At 43.7% G+C, this 21,810-nt stretch overlaps 3 protein-coding genes across 4 annotated transcripts in view; 1 reads left to right on the forward strand and 2 right to left on the reverse strand.

Moving 5' to 3' along the window:
* The first annotated feature begins 50 nt into the window (after positions 1–50).
* On the forward strand, positions 51–5,507 carry LOC139391781 (palmitoyl-protein thioesterase 1-like). Its single transcript, XM_071139326.1, has 10 exons — positions 51–204; positions 854–975; positions 1,802–1,911; positions 2,383–2,510; positions 2,766–2,836; positions 2,945–3,047; positions 3,271–3,361; positions 3,519–3,617; positions 3,731–3,802; positions 5,099–5,507. Exons 1-10 carry the CDS (start codon positions 116–118, stop codon positions 5,219–5,221), a joined length of 1,008 nt encoding a protein of 335 aa, XP_070995427.1. The 5' UTR covers positions 51–115; the 3' UTR covers positions 5,222–5,507.
* Positions 5,469–16,415, reverse strand: LOC139391777 (adenylyl cyclase-associated protein 1-like). 2 transcript variants are annotated; one of them, XM_071139323.1, is made up of 13 exons: positions 16,265–16,415; positions 13,334–13,435; positions 12,989–13,089; positions 12,777–12,854; positions 12,274–12,417; positions 11,825–11,910; positions 11,553–11,658; positions 10,730–10,895; positions 8,984–9,159; positions 7,935–8,058; positions 7,764–7,846; positions 7,063–7,206; positions 5,469–6,968 (listed from the first exon to the last, which is right to left on the reverse strand). In XM_071139323.1, exons 2-13 carry the CDS (start codon positions 13,431–13,433, stop codon positions 6,885–6,887), a joined length of 1,392 nt encoding a protein of 463 aa, XP_070995424.1. In that variant the 5' UTR covers positions 13,434–13,435; positions 16,265–16,415; the 3' UTR covers positions 5,469–6,884. The 2 variants fall into 2 exon arrangements, with proteins under 2 accessions (XP_070995424.1, XP_070995423.1); XM_071139322.1 differs by lacking the exon at positions 16,265–16,415 and having other exon boundaries at positions 6,189–6,968; positions 13,334–13,454.
* Positions 16,416–19,049: 2,634 nt separating this feature from the next.
* Positions 19,050–21,810, reverse strand: part of LOC139391992 (dyslexia-associated protein KIAA0319-like protein) — a 43,929-nt gene continuing 41,168 nt past the window's right edge. Inside the window, exons 19-22 of the mRNA XM_071139608.1 lie at positions 21,538–21,660; positions 21,235–21,325; positions 20,998–21,092; positions 19,050–20,904 (exon numbers count right to left, since the gene is read on the reverse strand). Of these exons, the coding sequence (XP_070995709.1) occupies positions 20,708–20,904; positions 20,998–21,092; positions 21,235–21,325; positions 21,538–21,660 (506 nt within the window). The 3' untranslated portion in view covers positions 19,050–20,707. The remainder of the gene's footprint in view (positions 20,905–20,997; positions 21,093–21,234; positions 21,326–21,537; positions 21,661–21,810) is intronic.

The raw sequence follows: 21,810 nt of genomic DNA on the forward strand, positions 1-21,810 counted from the left end.
CTTCGGTGACGCGATTATGAATTTGCACCAATGACTGTATATATGAATTTGCACTTAAGTCTACAGCACAAGATACACGCAGCTAGTTTACACATTGCGCAACAAGCTGCTTCGTATGAGTTGGAAATCGATGGTTATTTCCCAAGTTCCTTCCTGGTTGCAATGTGACAAGTTATTGCGCTCAGTGGTGGTGATTCCTGAACAGTAAGTAGCAGTTTATTGTGTAGTTTCCGTTTTTATCTGTGAAACACGACCAGCCAGAAATGTAGATAAGACCAACTGTCAAGTTATGCTGGTGTCTAATGTAGCAAACTAACCTAGCTAGCTGGTTTGTTATGAAAGGAAAGTAAGGTAGCTAGTTTAAAAAATATATAACTTGGCAAATTCTTATTTACAATGACGGCCTAGGAACAGTGGGTTAACTGCCTTGTTCAGGGGCAGAACAACAGAGGCTACCTGCAGCCCCATAATTACACATGATATGCAAAGATGTCATAGACTCAGTCAGACCTTTTGGGAAAATGGGTAATTGTTGTTCATTCTGGCTTTGTTTTGTTCTTGTGAAGCTCACACAGCCATATTTCATGATTTGACAACATGGAAAACCCCTACCAAACGAGAATCGCAGCTTTAAAGGCATAATCTGTCAGTCCTTGCATTCATTGCTACTTCTATGCATCTGAGAGAAGATACATTTCCCCAGCCCCATCACTCAGTTTAAAAAAACAAAGTGGCAGGGCCAGGCTGTTGAAATAACATATTTGAACACATGTCCAGCAAATAACATCACACTCACACTGTTTTATCGTTAGTTCACTAACTTCCTGGTCCTCTTCGTTACATTGATTTCAAGGTTCAAGATGACCACACTTCTTAGCTTACTCCTCGGGGCTGGTCCACTACTGTTACTTGCCCTAAACCCAGTACATGGATCCGACAATGCCACCCTCCCATTGGTTCTGTGGCACGGAATGGGTAAGCACTTGAGATGCATAATGCAACAACATCATGTTTCACATACAGCAGTGGTGTTTCTAAGCTTGGCAGAGTAGCAAAACAAGGAACTGATGGCCACTTCCTATATTTGCATGTGTCCCTTTGATAAGTCATGATATGACAGTTAGTGTATATGAATAGTTTTTTTTACACCCAAAACTCAATATCAATCAATTTTTCACGTTCAGTTTTTTCATCAGAAATGATTGCTTTTGAGTTGTCAGATTTTTGGATTCCTAATTTTAATTTTAATTTGTATTTATTTTTTGCAAAATGCTTTATATGTGTTGTTTAGCTGGAATGGACTGTTCGTATCCTGTAATTTGACTGTGATATGTGGTTGTCTCACCTAGCTATCTTAAGATGAATGCACTTACTGTAAGTCGCTCTGAATAAGAGCATCTGCTAAATGACTCAAATGTCAAATGTAAATGTTTTTACATACAGGCTCATATTACTGTATTGAATAACACCTAAATATATATATTTTTAAACATGTCACAAATGTATCAGTTCTTTATCAATTTGTTTTTAGTTATTTGTTACATTTTACTGTGTAAATCCTAGTACTACTTATTTTTCTGAGAGTGAGGTGGATATGTAACATATAGCAAAAAACACAATTAGTCTGTCATTGAACAACACCGTGCAATGATTAGATAGTGAAAAAACACACCAATCTCTTTCATAATTTCTTGAAACAACAAAAGCAAACTTACCAACATTTCTGAAAATGGATATATAGCATTTTGGAATGAAACTCTTCATATAGAGGCTCTGGGTTCTTGTTTCGGTGTGTACATAGGAGACAGCTGTTGCAACCCTCTCAGCATGGGCTCCATAAAGAAGATGGTCGAGGAAGCCATCCCTGGAATTGACGTCCTGTCACTAATGATTGGCAAGACTGTCATTCAGGTACTTTCCAATCTGTGGTGGACAGGTGACCGGTGTGAATGCTTTGCCTTTGCTCCAGCCAAGCCTGATTCTACTAATGAAAGCTTTGATTGAATTTCATAAGTAGAATTGGGTGTATTACTGCAAGTAGCTTAGTGGTTAAGAGTGTTGGGCCAGTAATTGAAAGGTTTCTGGTTTGAATCCCAGAGCCATCAAGGTGGAAAAATCTGCCGTTCTGCAGATTTGATGTCAATTAATGCACCCCCCCGCACATCTCTGATTCAGAGATTAAATCCAGAAGACACATTTCAGTTGAATGCATTCAATTGTGCAACTGACTAGGTATCCCCTTTCCCTACTGTGTGGCTGGAGCCCTTGCCAGCCCTTGCAAGCTAAAATCACTCACCCTTGACCTATTTTTTGAGATGTGGTGTTTCTGTTTGTCAATACTCTTACTGTCCCAACATGAACATCCTCATATCTACCCCTCAGGACACAGAGAATGGTTTCTTCATGGATGTCAATGAGCAGGTGTCCATGGTGTGCAGCCAGCTGGCCCAGGATCCCAAACTGAAGGATGGCTACAATGCCATGGGCTTCTCACAGGGAGGACAGTTCCTGTAAGTAGTGTCTCTGGGTCCGTACTCACAAAGCCTCTCAGGATGCTTTTTGAACGTTTATTTTTTATTTTTTACATGAATTAGAGCTGCAGTATGTGCCGATTCCAGCCCAACTACCAATGTAGTTAAATCAGGTGTCTTAGAGCTGAGGTGGAACAAAAGCCTGCAGAGTTGCCCATCCCTGGTAAAAGTACTCTATACACGAGACAAGAAGCTGTAATTCTCAGTTTTTCGCCTTTTCACCCCCCCCTCCAGGAGGGCAGTGGCGCAGCGCTGTCCATCTCCTCCAATGAAAACTCTGATCTCTGTTGGGGGACAACAACAAGGTAACGGCACCATGGCAACAGTGACATAATCCCTTGCCTTGTTTCTTTTCATTGTCTTTCATCCACTTCCTGACAGTTTTGAAATGATCCCATTCTCCACATTCACAGGGGTGTATGGTCTCCCTAAATGCCCTGGAGAGAGCTCCCATATCTGTGACTGGATTCGCAAGAAACTCAACTCAGGAGCCTATACCGATATTGTGCAAAAACAGTGAGTGTAGAATTGATTTACAACTCAAAAACAGTGAGTGTAGACTATATTTCAACTCTTTCAGAGTGCAATTCTTATGTTTGAGACAAATCAGCAATATCCAGATTAACAGTATGTTATGACATAGTTACTGTACGTTTTGAGACGAGGTACGAAGAGAAAGGGCTTTGTGTATTGTGTGGTTGTTATCCAGTGAGTCATTTGGAACCCTTGTCTTTATCAGCTTGGTGCAGGCACAGTACTGGCACGACCCACTGAACGACGACCTGTACAAAAAACACAGCCTCTTCCTGGGTGATATCAACCAGGAGCGGGTTAGTATGGCTCTAGTATGGTGTTAGTATATATTTTCAGAATCAGAAGTTATTTGATTGCTCCATACAGTGCTGTTTATATTCAATATTCTCCTGAGAACTCTCCATCGCTTTATTTCAATTCCATTCAATTCATCTGCGGCCTTTCACCCCATAGGTGGTAAACGAGACTTACAAGAAGAACCTCCAGCTGCTGGACAAGTTTGTGATGGTCAAGTTCTTGCAGGACAGTGTTGTGGATCCAGCTGACACTGAGGTAAATACTGGACACATTGTGACAACCTCTCTTGCTGTACTGTCCTCCTCCTACACTGTAATTACTGATGCTAATAGGCAATATGTATCTTGTATGCAATCTATTTGTTATAGTGGTTTGGTTTTCTGAAAACGGGTCAGGCAAAAGAGACCGAAACGCTTCAGGAGAGTGTTCTCTATAAAGAGGTAAAACCCCCATCATGTTTAGTCATCTTCAAACACAGACATGTACACTATACAGTATATACAAAAGTATGTGGACAGCCCTTCAAATGAATGGTTTCGGCTATTTCAGTCACAACCGTTGCTGACAAAAAAAAAAAATCAAGCACACCGCCATGCAATCTCCATAGACAAACACGGGCAGTAGAATGGCCTTCCTAAAGAGCTCAGTTACTTTCAACGTGGCACTGTCATAGGATGTCACCTTTCTACCAAGTCAGGGCGGCAAATTTCTGCCCTGCTAGAGCTGCCCCGGTCAACTGTAAGTGCTGTTATTGTGAAGTGGAAACGTCTAGGAGCAACAACAGTTCAGCCGCGAAGTGGTAGGCCACACAAGTTCACAGAACAGGACCGCCAAGTGCTGAAGCACGTACCGTGTAACAATCGTCTGTTCTCGGTTGCAACACTCGCTACAGAATTCCAAACTGCCCCTGGAAGCAACATCAGCACAATAACTGTTTGTCGAGAGCTTCATGAAATGGGTTTCCATGGCTGAGCAGCCTCACACAAGCCTAAGATCACCATGCGCAATGCCAAGCGTCGGCTGGAGTGGTGTAAAGCGCGCCGCCATTGAACTCTGGAGCAGGGGAAACGCATTCTCTGGAGTGATGAATCATGCTTCACCATCTGGCACTCCGATGGACAAATCTGGGTTTGGCAGATGCCAGGAGAAAACTACCTGCCCAAATGCATAGTGCCAACTGTAAAGTTTGGTGGAGGAGGAATATTGGTCTGGGGCTGTTTTTCATGGTTCGGGCTAGGCCCCTTAGTTCCAGTGAATGTAAATCGTAATGCTACAGCATGCAATGACATTCTAGACGATTCTGTGCTTCCAACTTTGTGGCAACAGTTTGGGGAAGAACCTCTCCTGTTTCTGCATGACAGTGCCCACATGCAGAAAGCAAGGTCCATACAGAAATGGTTTGTTGAGATTGGTGTGGAAGAACTTGACTGGCCTGCACAGAGCCCTGACCTCAACCCCATCAAACACCTTTGGGATGAATTGGAACGCAGACTGCAGACCTGGCCTAATCGCCCAACCTCACTAATGCTCTTGTGACCGAATGGAGTCCCCTTCAGCAATGTTCCAACATCTAGCAGAAAGCCTTCCCAGAAGTGGGGACCAACTCCATATTAATGCCCATAACTTTGGAATGAGATGTATGACAAGCAGGTGTCCACATACTTTGTCATGTAGATTATTTTCATGTATTCGACTCATATTGTAATGTGATATTGATACGTGGAATTTATTTTCAGGATCGTCTGGGACTGGCAGCGATGGATGCAGCTGGAAAGCTGGATTTTCTGGGTACAGAAGGAGATCACCTCCAGTTCACCAGGGAGTGGTTCAATGCCAAACTAGTGCCTTACCTGCGCTAAATACACCTAGCTACCTACGCTCTGACACTCAAGTTGTCATGCGCACAACTATTGCACTGATCATTCCTATCATATCAATACCATCCTGCTGATGAATCTAATGCACAATTTATGATTTTTAAAACCCAGATTTTACCCAGTTAATGTACTACCACAGAAAATTAAGTTAGTCTTAATTGGTTCCCAGAGATGCATGGTGGTCTAACTGGGGGACGTGTATTCAAGTTTACATTTGATCATTTTTTGTTTAGCGCTATTTTGGAATAAAAATGTACATTAAACTTAACGGGTAGTGCGTGTAATGGTAAATAACAAACTAATGATGTTAGATAATCACTGGTTCTGGACTGGGCTAATATTAATTAGTTTACCCAGCTCTCCTTGTGAAAAGTGGTAAACAATGGTCTCTGGGAAAATTATCCAAACATAAGGGCACATCACACATCCCCCCCTCATTCCATATTTAGCCTGAAGCAGATGGAGAAAAATCACCCAAGACGGATTTCTTATAATTATTTTATTGCAACATTTGTCTTCCTCCAGTACTGATGAGCAAAATGTTGATTCTTGACCCAAATAAAGAGGCAAAAGAAACTCCACAGAGCATGACCGCTACAACAGGATAACCACGTATGTTGTAGACAAGAGTGGCTAGGTGGGTTGATGTGTAGGTGATGGCGACAGTGGAGTTAAGACAACTCTAGCATTAAAAAGAAATGTCTACACAGATCGTTACAACAGTCATTCAGAGCTTAAGGGAGGTAACCCCAAACTTAGCCAATAATGATTCTTCAAGAATGTTTGTCTTGTCTATCTCTAGAACCACTCACTTCCAGCTTGTGCTGAAGTCACACTCACCACTCTTCCATCATTCTCCCTCTTTCTTTGCCACCGTTCACCTCCATACGTCTCAATAATATGGAATGTTAATTTAAAAATGCTAAAGGGAATGTTTTGGGAACTAAACTTTTTTTATTTTTCAATATTTTTTCAGCATTTTGATTAATTTTTATTTATTTTTAAAGACAGTGATCCTGCACACAACTCGTCATTTCACCAATTTAAGAGCGATGACATATCATAGTTAATCAATCCCTATGAAATGTTAATAACGTCATCTGTAAAGAGGGGCTTGGTTGTACATGTGCTTCACGGATGAATTGCATAAATGAAACAAACCTTAGACTCCTGAACACCTGCCCCCCCCCCCCGACCAGAGGGGAAATGGGAACCCTATTAAATGATTGGTTGAAGGAAACAGGAAGCATAGCCTGATTGGCATAGGAGTTTAAACCACAGAGAAGGTGTGATAAACATAATAGTGGGAGCAAGGCTTTTATCATTTGCTGGAATGTACAGATCAAATCAGAAATGATCCTGGTTGTTGGCAAACTCATTTGAATGCGCTCACTGGCCATGAGGATAACCAAATCGAATAACAAGCTGCTCCCTGCAATTGGCTGAAGGAACGCTCCAGATAAAGCAAGCAGTCCTCTCATTGGCTGAAGGAAGAAACAGCTAAAGCTGTGATTGGCGGATAGGAAAACATTTTGGGCTAGGTTGGCATCTCAGTCTACTTTGTGGTTTGGTTAGCTGGTTGGTCGGTCGATCAGTCAGGTAGGCATTTGCAAAGGGGAGGCTGTTACGAGTGCTGGCTGCCCCTCTATCCAGCGATCTCTGTACAAGTGGTGACTAGCTTCTTGCCATCCCAGACAGTCTTGAACTGCTCAGGAACAGGGATCTCAGTCTAAGAGAGAGACAAAGGAGACATTTTTACTTTATCATCAACATTTCCACCTAACACACATAGACGCCCCAAATTCCCCCATAAATGTACTCACATAGTCTCCATCTTTACCAGGTACCAGCACGTTCATCTCTGAGCTCTTGGCGCTGACGATCTCACACTCCAGCGAATCTTTGCTCAGGTACACGTGGCAACCGTCAGTCTTGTTGATGGAGATGGTGGGCACCTTGCCCAAGACCTGAACACACCAGATAGGGTTAAAGCTGCAATGTCATTTTTTGGGCAACCCAACCAAATTCACATAGATATGTAATTCTCATTGAAAGAAAGTCTAAACAGCCGTATATCTGTTCTATGTATGCAATTTCTATGCTTCCCATTAAGTTATATTTTTGTTTCTTATACTTTAGTTTTTGTACACCAGCGGTTTAGATGGTACAATGATTCTTTGCACTAAAGTTGCTTGTTTCGTCACAAACTGAAATTAGAATTTTAGCAACCAGGAAATAGCAGAGCGATGTCTGCATAGAGCATCTTAAAAGGTCAAATAAAAGAGTGAATCAACTATAATTAAATAATCTCTGTTGGGTAGAGTGCATAGATAAAACAGCCACAACAGTTTGGAAAAGATGCAAAGTACTCTGCAAAATGTCACGTCCACATAGTCACATTGGAGACTTTTAATATGTAAATGGTAACGAGACAAAAGCTGATATGATCTTCTGTTGTCACCGTTGTGCCAGGCCTTTTCACACAGTGTCCATTTCCACATGAATCTATTTTAAAAATACACACCTGGACCTTGACGTCCCTGCAGTTGATAACCTCGATAATGCCCACAACATCGTCAAAGACCAGGCCCAGTTTCTTACAGTTGTCTGCAAGAAAGGAATCATTAATGAATGCCCTTCGTTAGCCTTTTAATTTGTTCACGCACGGGCACAGGAACATGGGGTCCACCCTTACCTAAAGTGATGGAGTTTATCTTGCCCTTGATCTGCAGGGTGCTGTTGTTACACTTGAAGGCGTAGACCACTTGCTTGAGCTCTGTGTCGCTGATCACCAGGCCCTGGACACCCTCCTGGTTCTCCTAAAGGTCATCACACAGTAGGGAGAGCTGTTAGGAGTTGGGGAGAAAATATACTGGCTTGGGGCTGTCATGATCAGTGCTTGCTAAACCCGTGCATTCAGTTTTCAGCGGCAAAGCCCACTTATCTGAAATACGCCCATCATGAGTTCACTGTAGTGGAAACTCTCCTTATATAGTAGATATTTTTATAGTACAAATATTTATAAACCACTGGGTTTACTATGACTCATATAAAGCCTAAAATTGGGTGCACCAAGTAAACCACATGGAGTCATGCACACCACTGTTTGGAAACACTTCCATGTTGCATATGTTGGGAAACACAGCCAAGTCCTTAAAGTAACTGTCCATTGTTTCCAGATTTGGATGAAAAATGATCATTTATTAAAATGGGAGTCAAATAGTCTTCCAAACAATGGTAATTAAGTACGTTAGAAAGCACCTTTTGGTGTTGGAATGTGTGGGCGTACCCCAAAAACAGAACGGTATGGGCGTATAATGGTGATAAAAATATTAATGCGAGTCGACCGCTGATTGGCCAGCTCATCCTCTTCAGGAGGATGACATCATCCTTTATGAGGAAATAGCAAACAACATTTTTAAAGGTTTGTTTCAAATATTATTTTTTGTCCAATGTATGCTTTGGCCACAGATTCAAGTATAGGATGAATCAACAACATTATTTGGATATGAATTAACAAAATAAGAACTTTAAAAAAAAAAGTGATTTTCACCGACAGTTACTTTAAGGGGGCTATGGAGAGAGAACAATGCCTAGAGGAACCGTTTTCCTATAGGAGGAACTGACTGTCAGAGAAGCAGATGTGGTGCACTGATGAAACTCTCCGGGCCTGTTTGTCAGTCTATTTGTTTCTCTCTGGCTCTACCATCCATGCCCCCGCTGCTACACTCCAATCCAGCTCACCACTTTCCACTTTTTGCCGTCAAGCTCCAAAACGGGGGGCAGCTTGCGAGAGGCGGCGGCGGTGACAGCCGGCTTGGAGGTAGTGAAGGGCTTGGGCCCTGTGCGCACCGGGCCGGTCTGAGTCCTCAGGTTGGGGTTCTTGTGAGTCATCTGGTCTTTGGGCACGTGCTTCAGGCCTTGGGACATAAAGTAATAAAAAAGAGATGGGGAACACAAATACTTACATTTTAGTCATTTACCAGATGCTATTATCAGAGTAACATACAGTAAGATGGGTGAGACATTTAAATATTTATTTTACCTTTATGTAACTAGCCAAGTCAGTTAAGAACAAATTCTTATTTTCAATCACGGCCTAGGAACAGTGGGTTAACTGCCTTGTTCAGGGGAAGAACGACAGATTTTTACCTTGTCAGCTCGGGGATTCGATCTTGCAACCTTCCGGTTACTAGTCCAATGCGCTAACCACTAGGCTACCCTGCCTCCCCACATGGTGGTACTGTGCTGGTAGACAAGGAGAAATGCCCTCCTTTAGTCCCTGTTCACCCACAACTGCGTGGCCAAACGCGACCACACCATAATTAAGTTTGCTGATGAAAACAGTGGGAGGCCTGATCACCGACAACGATGAAACAGCCTATAGGAAAGTCAGAGACATGGCAGTGTGGTACCAGGACAACCTCTCCCTCAATGTGAGCTGATCGTGGACTACAGGAAAAGAAGGGCCGAACAGGCCCCCATTAACGTCAACGGGGCTGAAGTGGAGCGGGTCGAGAGTTTCAAGTTCCTTGGTGTCCACATCACCAACAAACTGTCATGGTCCAAACACATCAAGACAGTTGTGCAGGGGGCACGACAACACCTTTTCCCCCCTCAGGAGACTGAAAAGATTTGGCATGGGTCCCCAAATCCTCAAAAAGTTCTACAGCTGCACCATCGAGAGCATCCTGACCGGTTGCAGCACCGCCTGGTATGGCAACTGCTCGGCATCCAACCGTAAGGTGCTACAGAGGGTATTGCGTACGGCCCAGTACATCACTTGTGCCAAGCTTCCTGCCATCAAGGACCTATATAATAGGCGGTGTCAGAGGAAAGCCCATAAAATGGTCAGACACTTCAGTCACCCAAGTCAGACTGTTCGCTCTGCCACCACACGGCAAGCAGTACCGGAACACCAAGTCTAGGACCAAAAGGCTCCTTAACAGCTTCTACCCCCAAGCAATATGAACCCTGAACAATTAATCAAATGGCCACCCGGACTATTTACATTGATTCCCCCTCCTTGTTTTTCACACTGCTGCTATAAGCCGTTTATTATCTAGGGATATTCACTTTATAAATTACCTCTACTAACTTGTACCTCCGCACATTGACTCGGTACTGGTACCCCCTGTATATAGCCTCGTTATTGTTATTGAGAGTAGGCTGTCATTGTAAATAAGAATTTGTTCTTAACTGACTTGCCTAGTTAAATAAAATAGTAATGTCCTTGTGTTCGTGTTTTTATATTACACCTGCTGTATTCAGCTCATCAAATCTGGTTTACAAAACGGGTGGCCCTGGACAATGAATCTAAGGGCTGGGGTCAATCTGCTTCTCACATTTTCTTTATCCTTTATTTAACCAAGTAAGTCACATTGAGATGGACATCTTTTTCAAGTGAGCCCTGTATGTTCCAAAGTTCTTCTTAATCAATTGAGCTTCTGATTCTTGAGAACTTTTGAGGATTCATTATTCGACACGTACCCTTGGTGACGTCAGCTCCCTTGTTGAGGGAAGCGAAGAGTGCGTTTCGGGTGTCTGGTCCCTGGTCTCCGCTGCCGCCAGACGACGCCATGGGAGGGGGAGGAGGTCCGGGGGGAGGAGGACCGGCACGGGGAGGAGGAGCTGCAGAGGCCGAGGCTACTGGACCCTGGGATGGACGAAACACATGCCTAGACATGGTCATTTCCTGGTTATACACATGGTCATTTCCTGGTTATACACATGGTCATTTCCTGGTTATACACATGCCTAGACATGGTAATTTCCTGGTTATACACATGGTCATTTCCTGGTTATACACATGCCTAGACATGGTCATTTCCTGGTTATACACATGCCTAGACATGGTAATTTCCTGGTTATACACATGCCTAGACATGGTCATTTCCTGCTCTTAACAACTTGGTCTAATTCAATAAAATTGTTTGAATTGTGCAGATAGGAAAGGGCTGACGAGTAACAAACACATCGGAGGTTTTACCTTTGCCCTCTTATCGCACATAAATCCAAAGACAACACTTGATAACCGTGTGTGACGTTTAGTTCTGTGCTGATAGAAAAGTCAAACAGAGCCAAGTCTAACGATTCCATATTTCACAAGACAGATCTTCACGCATGTTCGATAAACATAATTAGAACGTTTCTATTCGGAAACATTCCACTTTCCTAAATAAGCCCATGTCTTTATTTTACTCCTATGGCAACAGTTAGGATCACCCCCAGCACTACGTCTGTTGAAGCCGACAAAGTGAATCCGTCCTGTACTGACATGAGGAGAGAGACAGAGTAAAGTGAAAGGACTTACACTCTTGCTCCAGGCCAGTCCGGTGGTGTGGTGCTGTTTGACGTAGTTCTGCAGCTCAGTCCAGATAGACAGGTAGGCCTTCACCCAGTCCACATGCTTCTGGTCCCTAAGGTGTAGGACACAAGGGAATTGAATTGAACACAACAGGAGGAAGACCAAAGGATGAAGAAAATATACAGTATATACGTAGGGGACTTGGGGGGGGGGGGGGGGGGGGGGGGGGTCAGATAAAAAAATAAAACAAGTTAAAGGACAGACAGCAGAGTCCTTACTTCTCCTTGTAGTCCTTGAGAACCCGGTTGGTGTAGAACTGGGCAGCATCCTGCATCTCCTTCACATAGGGACCTGGCTTAGGAGCCTGGAAGAGCAAGAACGTCATAAGAACATTGCAGGAGAGTTGTTCCTCGTCAAACAGAGCTCGTGTGGACACAGCTGGTATGATGGCTTACAATGGCTTTTCAATGTTGCTTCCACTGGCATACCAAAGTCTAGGTTTACAATGCAGAAGGTCTCATTAATATTCATTCATCAAAACAATAATTATAATTCCAGAGTTTTAACAGTGACGCACTGTTGCTTGATGAACTTTGTTCAAATTTCACTGCCAAACAACCATCTCAGACTTCTACTGAATGAAAGACATGTTTGTTTCCGGCAATTACACACTGCCCCCACACACACTGGTGGCGGTGGCAATGTCAAGCCCCTCCTCTCCCCTCACCATGGCGACCCAGCCGAGGGCAGGCACGCTCTCGCTGACGGCCGAGAGGTGGTTGAAGAGGGGCGAGGAGCGGTTCTGCTCGCGGAACGTCTGCACCTGCTGGATCACTTTGGAGACGGGGGCCAGGAGAGCAGTCAAGGATGCCTATAGAGGGAAAATAACCATGACTTAAATCAGAACATTCTAGAGATGCAAAGAAACAAATGTGTTTGTGCCTGATGACAAAATATGATATAATCTAAGTGTCAACCAGGGTGGAATAGCATGGTTAAAAAGGCAATTCATTACATGAGATAATGTGTGGCAAGAAAAAAACTTAGGGAAACCATGCTATGGCATTGGAATTAGTTGACCCAATTGCTACACTGCTGATTCATTACCAATGCATCCGTTAATGAGGCAATTACAGTATATCCACTGTTCAGTTGATCTAAATAATGACTTATTCTGCTGAAAGCTTATGTTGAGGGTTAAGAGGATTGATGAGGGATGAACCAACTCACATCAGAGGGTTTCTGGGAGCAGGAGGAGGTGACCAGGAGCTGTCTCTGACAGGAGAACGCCTGCTTCATCATGTCCGCCTGAGAGAGGCGGGGAGAAATGAGAAAAAGATCCAGGTTTGGTTAATTGTATGCTACACATCCACTGATAAGCATGACAGGAGACGTGATGAGCATTCCAAGGCAACTTGTCCCTCTAGTGCAATTCAACTTACATGCTTCTGGACGTCGCCCCCTATCTGCTGGCTGAGGGTCATGTACTGGCCAACAGAGCCCGTGATGATGGCATCATAGGCCTCCACGTACGCTGCCACAACTGCAAGGAATGGGTGGCAACAGGGAGAAAAGTCAGATACCAACGTTTATGGGTTGTGTTTGTTCTGCTTGTGAGTCATGTTTTAATTTCACCTCCATTATCTAAAACAAACTATGACAACTGGTACTGTGGACGTTTCTTTAGCATTATTAGAACCTGGACTCGCAACTCCATCAGTTTTTCCATGATTTCTAGCATTCATGTTTGTGTGAAATGGGCTACAATATGGAAAAGTTCAGGTTACCTCCAGAGCCGCCAGCAGAGCCACCTCCATCGCCCGACACGGCTTCCAGACGACTCACAGCCACCTCCAGCCGCTGCACCAGACTTGCCAACTCTGCCATTCCTGGGGAGAGACGACACATCAGCTAAGGGGGTTTATTGGTCACTGCTTGTTAACTAACAAAGTATCACTAGCTGTCATTGACAACCAAGTGGGTTTGACAGCAGAATTAGTGACGGGGACATTCTCCCCCACAATTTTAGGCGCTCATTTAAAGTTTAAATTGCATTTGTAGGCCGACTTGTCGCAGCATGTTAGCCTATATCTTGTCATTCCGTCAAGTCATACACTGTATTAAAAATAGGCAGCCTACTGTAATTTTGCCAATAAAATTTGAGATTGTGGCCATAGACAACTGGACTGACAACAACAAAAAGGGGAAGACAATTGTTTCTTTTAACCCAACTTGTGGTAAAAAAATAAAAAAAAAATTAAAAGAGGCCTGGAATGGGTTTGGAGGACATGTTAAGACCTGCTGAGTACAGGTATGCAGGTAATAAGACAGCCCTTCCCTCCCTGATATTCCCATTCCCATTTCCCAATACTGGGCCCATATTAAAAAGTAACCACTCATAACTACACAGGCTTAGTGCACACAGCTAAATCTATATATTTTCAACAACAGTCCTCTGTGTTGACAAAGTGGTAAGTGTTAGATCTCTACTGTTGTGAAATGCCCTTGCACGAGTGCACCCCCCCCCCCCCAGGCCTAGAGGCTGACATTGCATAACAGAAACCAGATCCCCTGTTCATCTGAGTGAGTGTCAGGTACTGTCACCTGAGCGAAAACACAAAGACCTCACCCCATTAATGACAGTGGATCCATGTCACTCTATTCTGCTGGGATAATCCCCTCAGCATTCACTTTCCCAGAGAAAAATGTTGCTTGTGACATAGGGCAGGCTAAATGCCACCAAATGATTCAATGGCTTTTGATTTGGTTGGAGATGAACCTTTCAGCCTCTAAATCAAGGTCTTGTTCATGTTAGAGAAATACATGCAGACCCACTTGTTTAATGGGGAGCAGATGACAATGACAATAAGCAAACACCATGACATTAACCATTAAGAGAGACCGGTAATAATCAGCCATCTGGGTTTCCCGTCCGGTTACTTGCTTGTCACTTTGCAAATGTCTGTGATGCCGGGCAGAGATGCAGTCTTCATTTTCAAAATGTCTGATGCCGGGCAGAGATGCAGTCTTCATTTTCAAAATGTCTGATGCCGGGCAGAGATGCAGTCTTCATTTTCAAATGTCTGTGATGCCGGGCAGAGATGCAGTCTTCATTTTCAAAATGTCTGATGCCGGGCAGAGATGCAGTCTTCATTTTCAAATGTCTGATGCCGGGCAGAGATGCAGTCTTCATTTTCAAATGTTTGTGATGCCGGGCAGAGATGCAGTCTTCATTTTCGATGTCAATAACATTTTGCTGCCTCAGACACTAACTCATGCTTTGGAAATACGTTAAGAAAAATGGTTGGCTCTACAATTAAGGTGCTAGGGGTCAAGCAGACAGGTCTGGAGGTCATTCGTGATATATTATGTTTTTATGTATGCAGTCACAGCCAAACTGCCCTCATGGGGATAGACATCTCTGCACACCATACCTATCCCTGACCTACATGTATGGGCTAGGCCTGTGCTTGGAAGCCAAGCCCTTGTATAGCCAGAGTTCAACTTTTATTTTACTTCCTTGTTGCCATGTCAGTGCCATGCCTCAACCTAGGCCTGCTCCTGTGGCTAAAGCAGGATGGGACAACTTTAGTTGCTTATATGGACAGTTAGAAAACAGTGCTTGAAGTGCACTTGGAAAGTAGGACGAGGTCTTATTGCAAACTGCAGCTAAACATCTGTTTTCCAAAGGCTGGGCATGTTTCAAAAGCATTGTATTATTCAAGGGCCCTCTAAGCACATTGGCAATGGCACATTGTTTCCCTTTTTAGCATGGATCAGGACCTATGAATGACGGATTGAAGTAGGTTAGCTACACATTTCGCCAACAGCCTCGGGGTCGCCAACAGCCTCGGGGTAGAGCGCGCTTAAAATGCGTTCAGACATAAAGGGAAAATGCACTTTGGCGCAGTCTGCTGTGTGTTCTAGTCTGGGATAAAATAAATAAATAATAGAAAACAGGTCATTTCTGCTTTAGTAAGGAATAAGTAGGGCAAATATACCCCGGCGTCTTGCGCATACCGGTATCCAGAGGCAAACAGTTTTCGGGATGCCCAATGTTTCATCTAGCTATCATGGTTAGGTAGCTAGCGAAGCACTGCTAATCTTTACAAGCCGATGACAATGATATTGGGACTCGACCGAGGTAGTTAGCTATAGCTAGAATGCAACAACGAAACAGCTAAGGTTAGTTGTGGTGTATTCATTATGCCGATGTTGTTGCAAAACGTTTCTCAAACGGAAGAAAACGAAACGGGGATGAACATACCTGAATTTGTCCAATAGAAACTCTAGCTTTGTTTCGTTCGGTTCTTAAGTTAAACAACTACCAGTTAACGATTTATTCAGGCAGATAGAGTCCCGAACTCGACCAAAATACCAATGAGCAAAAATACTCCCGTCCCTCTCTTTCGGCATTTCCTGTATTTTTTTGCACACCCCTCCCTTGTTGCGCTAGTCTGCAAAATTGAATCACTTCACATTTGGATTGAAATATTAAATGCATCAAAATACTGCAACCATGGAATAATGTCTTGTTACTACAAATTGACATCAGCCAGCAATCTACCCAGCATCACGCGAAATCATAATTTCTGAATGATCAATGCAATGGAGTCGGAGGCGCATTATGACACGGACTAGTGTGCACTTCGAAAACAATTTAGGAGGAGTAATATAAGGTAGCATATGCCCAAAGAGTTATAAAACGTCATCCTTACCTGCTAACTTGGACAAGCAGCACTGATTAGGTATTTAATCACCGTCAATAGTCTATGGGAGAGTGCCGAGCAAGCGGACTGACTGCTCTGCCTATTCTTCCTGTATGAGTGTAGCAGTTCCCAGCTGTCACCGCGCGGCGTTTCCGCCCTTATTCGCGCAACCATTCCTTTCCCTTATAAGGAGAAGAGAGTGAAGATAACTGAAAGACAACACAAAACATCTTTCCTTCCTCTTCTTCTGAAATAAACATTTCCTCCCACTTTCTGGTCTCCGTTGCAATTGACAATATCTGTCATTGTTCCAAACACTGTATGTCCCAATGCCCTATAACTGTGATACATTGCTCATTATAGCATACTGTAGGGTAGGCCTACTGATGTGACGTCCATACTCGCTCTACCCCTCAGCCTCACCACAATTTGACAGTCAGCACAATTTGGAGCCAGTTTTGACTACCTATGTAATGGAGGTGGTTCAGTCAACCACACTTGCTTGATTAATGATCTTGCCAGTGAGACCTGAAGGCCTGCTCTAGCTCCCTGGCCAGGAGCAATGCCCAGGCTTTATATCAGCGGGCTAACACAGTCTTGTGGTGTACAGGCAACCGAGTTCAAACCCAGACGGTCACATTGGTGCTGTGACATGGATTCAGTCAATTGATGCCGCCTATCACAGGTCATTGTGGAGAGGAGACCTGCAGAGTGATGACCAACCTTGCCTTTAACCTGAAGAGGTCAGGTCTAAACTCAGCAGGCATTGAGATAATCAGCTTTATTTTTAAATCTTTTTTTATTGGCCAACAGTCTTGTTGAACCTGGTTTCAAACCCAGTCAACCAGAAACACACATCCAGTTTACAAATCCCCACTGCCCTTTTCAGCATAGGCTTCCATTAGTAATGAACATCAAATAGATGTATTCAGTGTCACAGCCAGTCAGTCACCTGACAGTGAAAGGCTGCCATTAATGAACTGATTTGCTTGGCGTTAGTATTTTCATGAGTGACAAGCAATTAGTTAATAAACATTTGTCGCAAGTGGTGTGTGAAATAGTTAAACACAGTGTACCCCTAATTCTCGTCTGAACACGTCTCTGTTGAGTTGCTGTTTCAGATCAGGGGATCGCAACACACAACTGAAATAATGGCAGTGTTTGAGCGCATTAGCCAGTGGTGGGAAAAGTACCCAATTGTCATAGTTAACGTAAAGATACCTTAATAGAAAGTTACTCAAGTAAAAGTCGGCCAGTAAAATACTACTTGAGTAAGTCTAAAAGTATTTGGTTTTAAATATACTTAAGTATCAAAGTAAATGTAATTGCTAAAATATACTACAAATTAAAAGTACAAATAATTAAAAATTCCTTAAGCAAAGCAGACAGCACCATTTTCTTGTTTTCAAAATGTATGGATAGCCAGAAGCACACACACCAACATTATTAAAAAAATATTCATGTATTAGTGAGTCGCCAGGCCAGAGGCAGTAGGGATGACCATGTGTCGGACGACGCTGGGCCAACTGTGCGCCGCCCTATGGGACTCCCGATCACGGAGGATGTGATGCAACCTGGATGTAGCGAGAGTAAAAGTTGTCAAAAATATAAATAGTTGAGTACAGATACCCCAAAAACTACTTAAATTAGAACTTAAGTATTTTTACCCCTCTGGCATTAGCGACTACGCAGACTGACTGATCTACAAATCAGTCAATCCATCAATCCATTGTGATCAGACTGTGGCATTGATACTCTCAAGCACCAATATTTGTTAGTCCGTCATTCAATCTTTGATGTGAGTTAGATTTAAAGACTTGCATGCTCTGGAACTTTGGCAGATACTTAATTTTTTTATATTTTTAAATATATATATATTTTTTTTTATTCTCTAAACCTCTGGATTGAATGTGTCAATTTGGAGTTCCTACATGCATAATCTCTGAGCAGAATTACTGTTTTACCTTAATTTGCCAAGAAATCCCTAGTTTGAAAGCAAATGTTTTTCTGGAAGCCATTTCCCCAACGTGGACCAGAACCCCTAGCAATTTGAGAACATTTTCAGGGACCACTTTTGGCTAGTGAGCACTACCTTCAGAACAACTGGCTAAAAAGTATTAGATCATCTCTTTAACTCAATCTCATTACTGACTGGGTATTCAAAGCCATTAAGTCAACACTTAGTGGCAAGGTGATTAAACAGACTTACACACTGCACCCGGTCTAGTCTATAGAGAGATCAAAGTCAAGCAGACGGAATAACATTAATGAGACCATCATCTAAGATGGCTTCATCTCATCAATTAGTGTTATGGAGCACTAAAAGGGGAACCACAGTCCGCAATGGTCAGCCATAAAAGAGAATGAAATCTGTAAGTGGCAACAGAATAGATAGCTGTGTAGTAGTGTATGCCATTACAGCAGCGTTTCCCAAACTCGATCCTCAGGACCCTAGGGGTGCACGTTTTTGTTTTGGCCCTAACACTACACAGCTGATTCAAATGATCAAAGCTTGATGGTCAGTTGATTATTTGAATCAGCCGTGTAGCGCAAAGGGCAAAACCCAAAACCTGCACCCCTTGGGGAAACCCTGTATTACAGTGTTGTTTTCTCAAATGGGTCACAGTTGATCTCTCCTGAGTCAGAGCACTAAAGACTTTATAGACCTGTTGTGGCTGGAGTAAAACAGGATATGTTTAGGGTAGGTCACAAGACTTTTGCAGATGTTTTAGGTTAGCTATAACCTAAGACTTTGGGAGTCTTGACAAAAAAACTTTTTAAAAAGGTGGACAAATTAAAACATTTGATTTTAATTGACTGATAATCCAGTTTCATCAGGTCTGGTCACATATCGAGGGGAATCCTTCACAAGACAATATTGTTATTGAACAACTAAATTAACACAGAATCCCTTCATTTTGTTGCTGATCCCAGTCTGCCTTCACTGTCTGCCTTCACAGTGGACTCCATGTCCCAGAATGAACGCTACCAATCTTTTATAAAAATGTGCTCGACTAGTGCAACGGAGAAACAGCACGAGAGCTCATTTCACAGAGCGTTCCTCTGATTAGATGGGGGCTTTCCTCTGAGAAACAGTCAACAACCAAAACAGTAGCTAAAGTCAGACTGAAGGGTCAGGGTTCACAGTAACCTACAAGCAAAGTGACAACTCCAAATTTGAATGGTGGAGGTACATGCTGGGCAATGTGGTCCCACTCTGAACCTACGGCTGAACTGAAGAAATTCCCAATCAATGTGTGGATCAGCACTTGTTCAGTTAGCAGCCTGTGAGAGCAGTGGAGATGCAGACAGAGCCACGGTGAGCATGAAAAACAAAGTGCATCAGAATCAAAATAAAAACAATTGGTCAAAAGGAATCTTAAAAACAGACAAGATGTTAAGTGGTCTTCCAGGCTCGAGCAGTCGTCTGAGGTGAGTGAGTAGGAAGAGTTGCCCCTTTCTTCCCCATGTGTCATTGGTGTCATCTTCGTCATCATCAACTCCCAGGAACAGTCATAGGGGTTAGGGGCGTCAATGTTGTGTCATCCAGTGAGTTCATACAGTATGAGGCATGGCTCTCGTAAAACAGCATTTCCCAGGATCCTCTGACTGACCAACATGGCTGACAGCAGCAGTTTCGACTCTCAATGCTGGTTAAGTGTCAAACAAGCACATAACCCTTTTCAGAAACAAGACGTTTTGGCAAAATGGCCAAAAGCACACATATTCTGATTTTAGACACATTCGGACACACACAACATGGCTAACTCATGCAGACCTAACCACCATTCAAACATGAATACATATACATACGACTGCAGCTGTACTGTCTCATGCACAGATATCTAGATTTGTTTTCATCTAGACAAGTCACTTGCCAATCATATTGTAACCTATGTCAGAGTGGAGTTGGCCAGCGTTGAGTTTTGCGTCAAGCATCCTGGGAAGAGGTGTGTGTCTTAGAGGAATTCTGTGTGTGTGTGTGTGAGAGACGGGCTCAGTTTCCATGTGGTTCACGTTGACATTGGAGTGAAGTAAAGTTCCTGTCTGAAGGGAACAGAATCGTCTTGACTAGCAGTCTCCCGTTTTTTCCTTCTAGAAGTGGGGGGGGGGGGGGGGGGGGGTACATTCATGTCTCAGGGGTGAACAGCGCTCAACTCGGCATTCTGACCATTCGTTACCCTATCAACTCCCCCATTTTTCCATTAAATGGAGTGTCCTTCTCAAAGGTTAAACCTCATTTCCATCTTGGCTCAGTGTGGGCGCAGGGAAGTTTCAATACGGGGGTGTGTAGCTTGATCCTGTGTCCAACAGAGTACTCTCTCATTCTCCAGGATCCATGTGTCTTAAGTGTCCTATGGGTGGAGAGGTGCACGGTTTGTGTGGTGGAGAAGAGCGAGAGAGAGAGAGGGGGGGGGGGGGGGTGGTGAGGGTTTCCCCCACCCTCTGTTGCTATAGCTGCTCCTCTCTTTGCTTTTTACTCCTGGTGGGACCCTGGCCGTTTTTCAGGGTTCCGTTCTGGGGTCGGAGGAGGTGTCCTCGTTCCCGGTCCGTCCACGGGACCCCTCCCTGTCCGTCGTCACTGTCCAGGTCAGAGTCCGAGTGCATGAGGGCCGAGGAGGAGGGAGCGGGGGCTGGCTTCATTCTGCCTGGTGGGGGAGGGATTTGCAGTGTTCAACTTATTCAAAGATAATAAGTGACAGAGAGTAGATTGTGTGTGTGTGTGTGTGTGTGTGTGTTACCAGTTCGGGGTGGGTGTAGCTCCAGGCTGTCCTGCTCTTCGCCATTAAGCATCTTATAGCGACTTTTGCTCTTGTGGCGCACTTTACCCCTACGCCTGCTCAAAACACACAGTCCTGTCAGTCTGCTTATTACACATTACTGAAGGGACAATAAGTACGTACTTAGAGTAGTAGGCCATGAAATGTAAATGTAAAAGAAGCAACATCATATTACTATGCAACATGTAAATCTCTTACCTGCGGTAACAACATACCATACCCCAGACAACGGTCGCCATGACAACCACAATCATGAAGGATGCTATGGTTACGTACAGCACACTCCATTCTGAAAGAGAGAGAATCAATAGAAGTCGCAGGTTGTCCGAATGAGAGCGCTTGAATTCCAGCACTTTCCGCACTAGGCATTTCCACGACAACGCTCCCTACTGTGTGTCATACTCTGAAGTAAAGTCGGGGAGGTCACGTGACTCCTCGCAGTATCCTAATATATACAATGTCATCATCTTCAACTCCACAAGTGTCCACTCCGCTGCTCACCACAGTTGCTCTCTTGGTCCCACAGCTGTGCCTTGATAAAATTCTCCATCCAGAAAGGGTGGCAGACGCAGGTCCGCGTGAACGAGTCACAATCCCCGTGGCTGGAGCAGTTCAGCTGGCAGACTGCAGGGGGAGAGAGAGAGACGTTAGAGACAGGTTGTCCCCCAGTGTCTTTCTTGACATCTTCTTGGTCAAAGACAACAAACCTATCCTAACTGTCTAGTAAGTTTGGTCTCTCTCGCCCGGAGAACAATACAACAAAAATATTCAACT

This window comes from Oncorhynchus clarkii, chromosome 32 (genome assembly GCF_045791955.1).
Source record: "Oncorhynchus clarkii lewisi isolate Uvic-CL-2024 chromosome 32, UVic_Ocla_1.0, whole genome shotgun sequence".
In the NCBI taxonomy this organism is placed as follows: Eukaryota; Metazoa; Chordata; class Actinopteri; order Salmoniformes; family Salmonidae; genus Oncorhynchus; species Oncorhynchus clarkii.

What these genes read in the sequence shown, in the direction of transcription:
- LOC139391781 (XM_071139326.1), top strand. Translation starts at nt 116, where the DNA reads ATGAGTTGGAAATCGATGGTTATTTCCCAAGTTCCTTCCTGGTTGCAA. An exon ending in TGTTGGGGGACAACAACAAG is followed by an intron (nt 2,837 to 2,944) that starts GTAACGGCACCA and finishes CCACATTCACAG; the next exon opens with GGGTGTATGGTCTCCCTAAA. An exon ending in GTGATATCAACCAGGAGCGG is followed by an intron (nt 3,362 to 3,518) that starts GTTAGTATGGCT and finishes TTCACCCCATAG; the next exon opens with GTGGTAAACGAGACTTACAA.
- LOC139391777 (XM_071139322.1), bottom strand. Translation starts at nt 13,454, where the DNA reads ATGTGTCGTCTCTCCCCAGGAATGGCAGAGTTGGCAAGTCTGGTGCAG. An exon ending in CTCAAGGACTACAAGGAGAA is followed by an intron (nt 11,659 to 11,824) that starts GTAAGGACTCTG and finishes CCTACACCTTAG; the next exon opens with GGACCAGAAGCATGTGGACT. An exon ending in GCAGGGACGTCAAGGTCCAG is followed by an intron (nt 7,207 to 7,763) that starts GTGTGTATTTTT and finishes TGGTGTGTTCAG; the next exon opens with GTCTTGGGCAAGGTGCCCAC.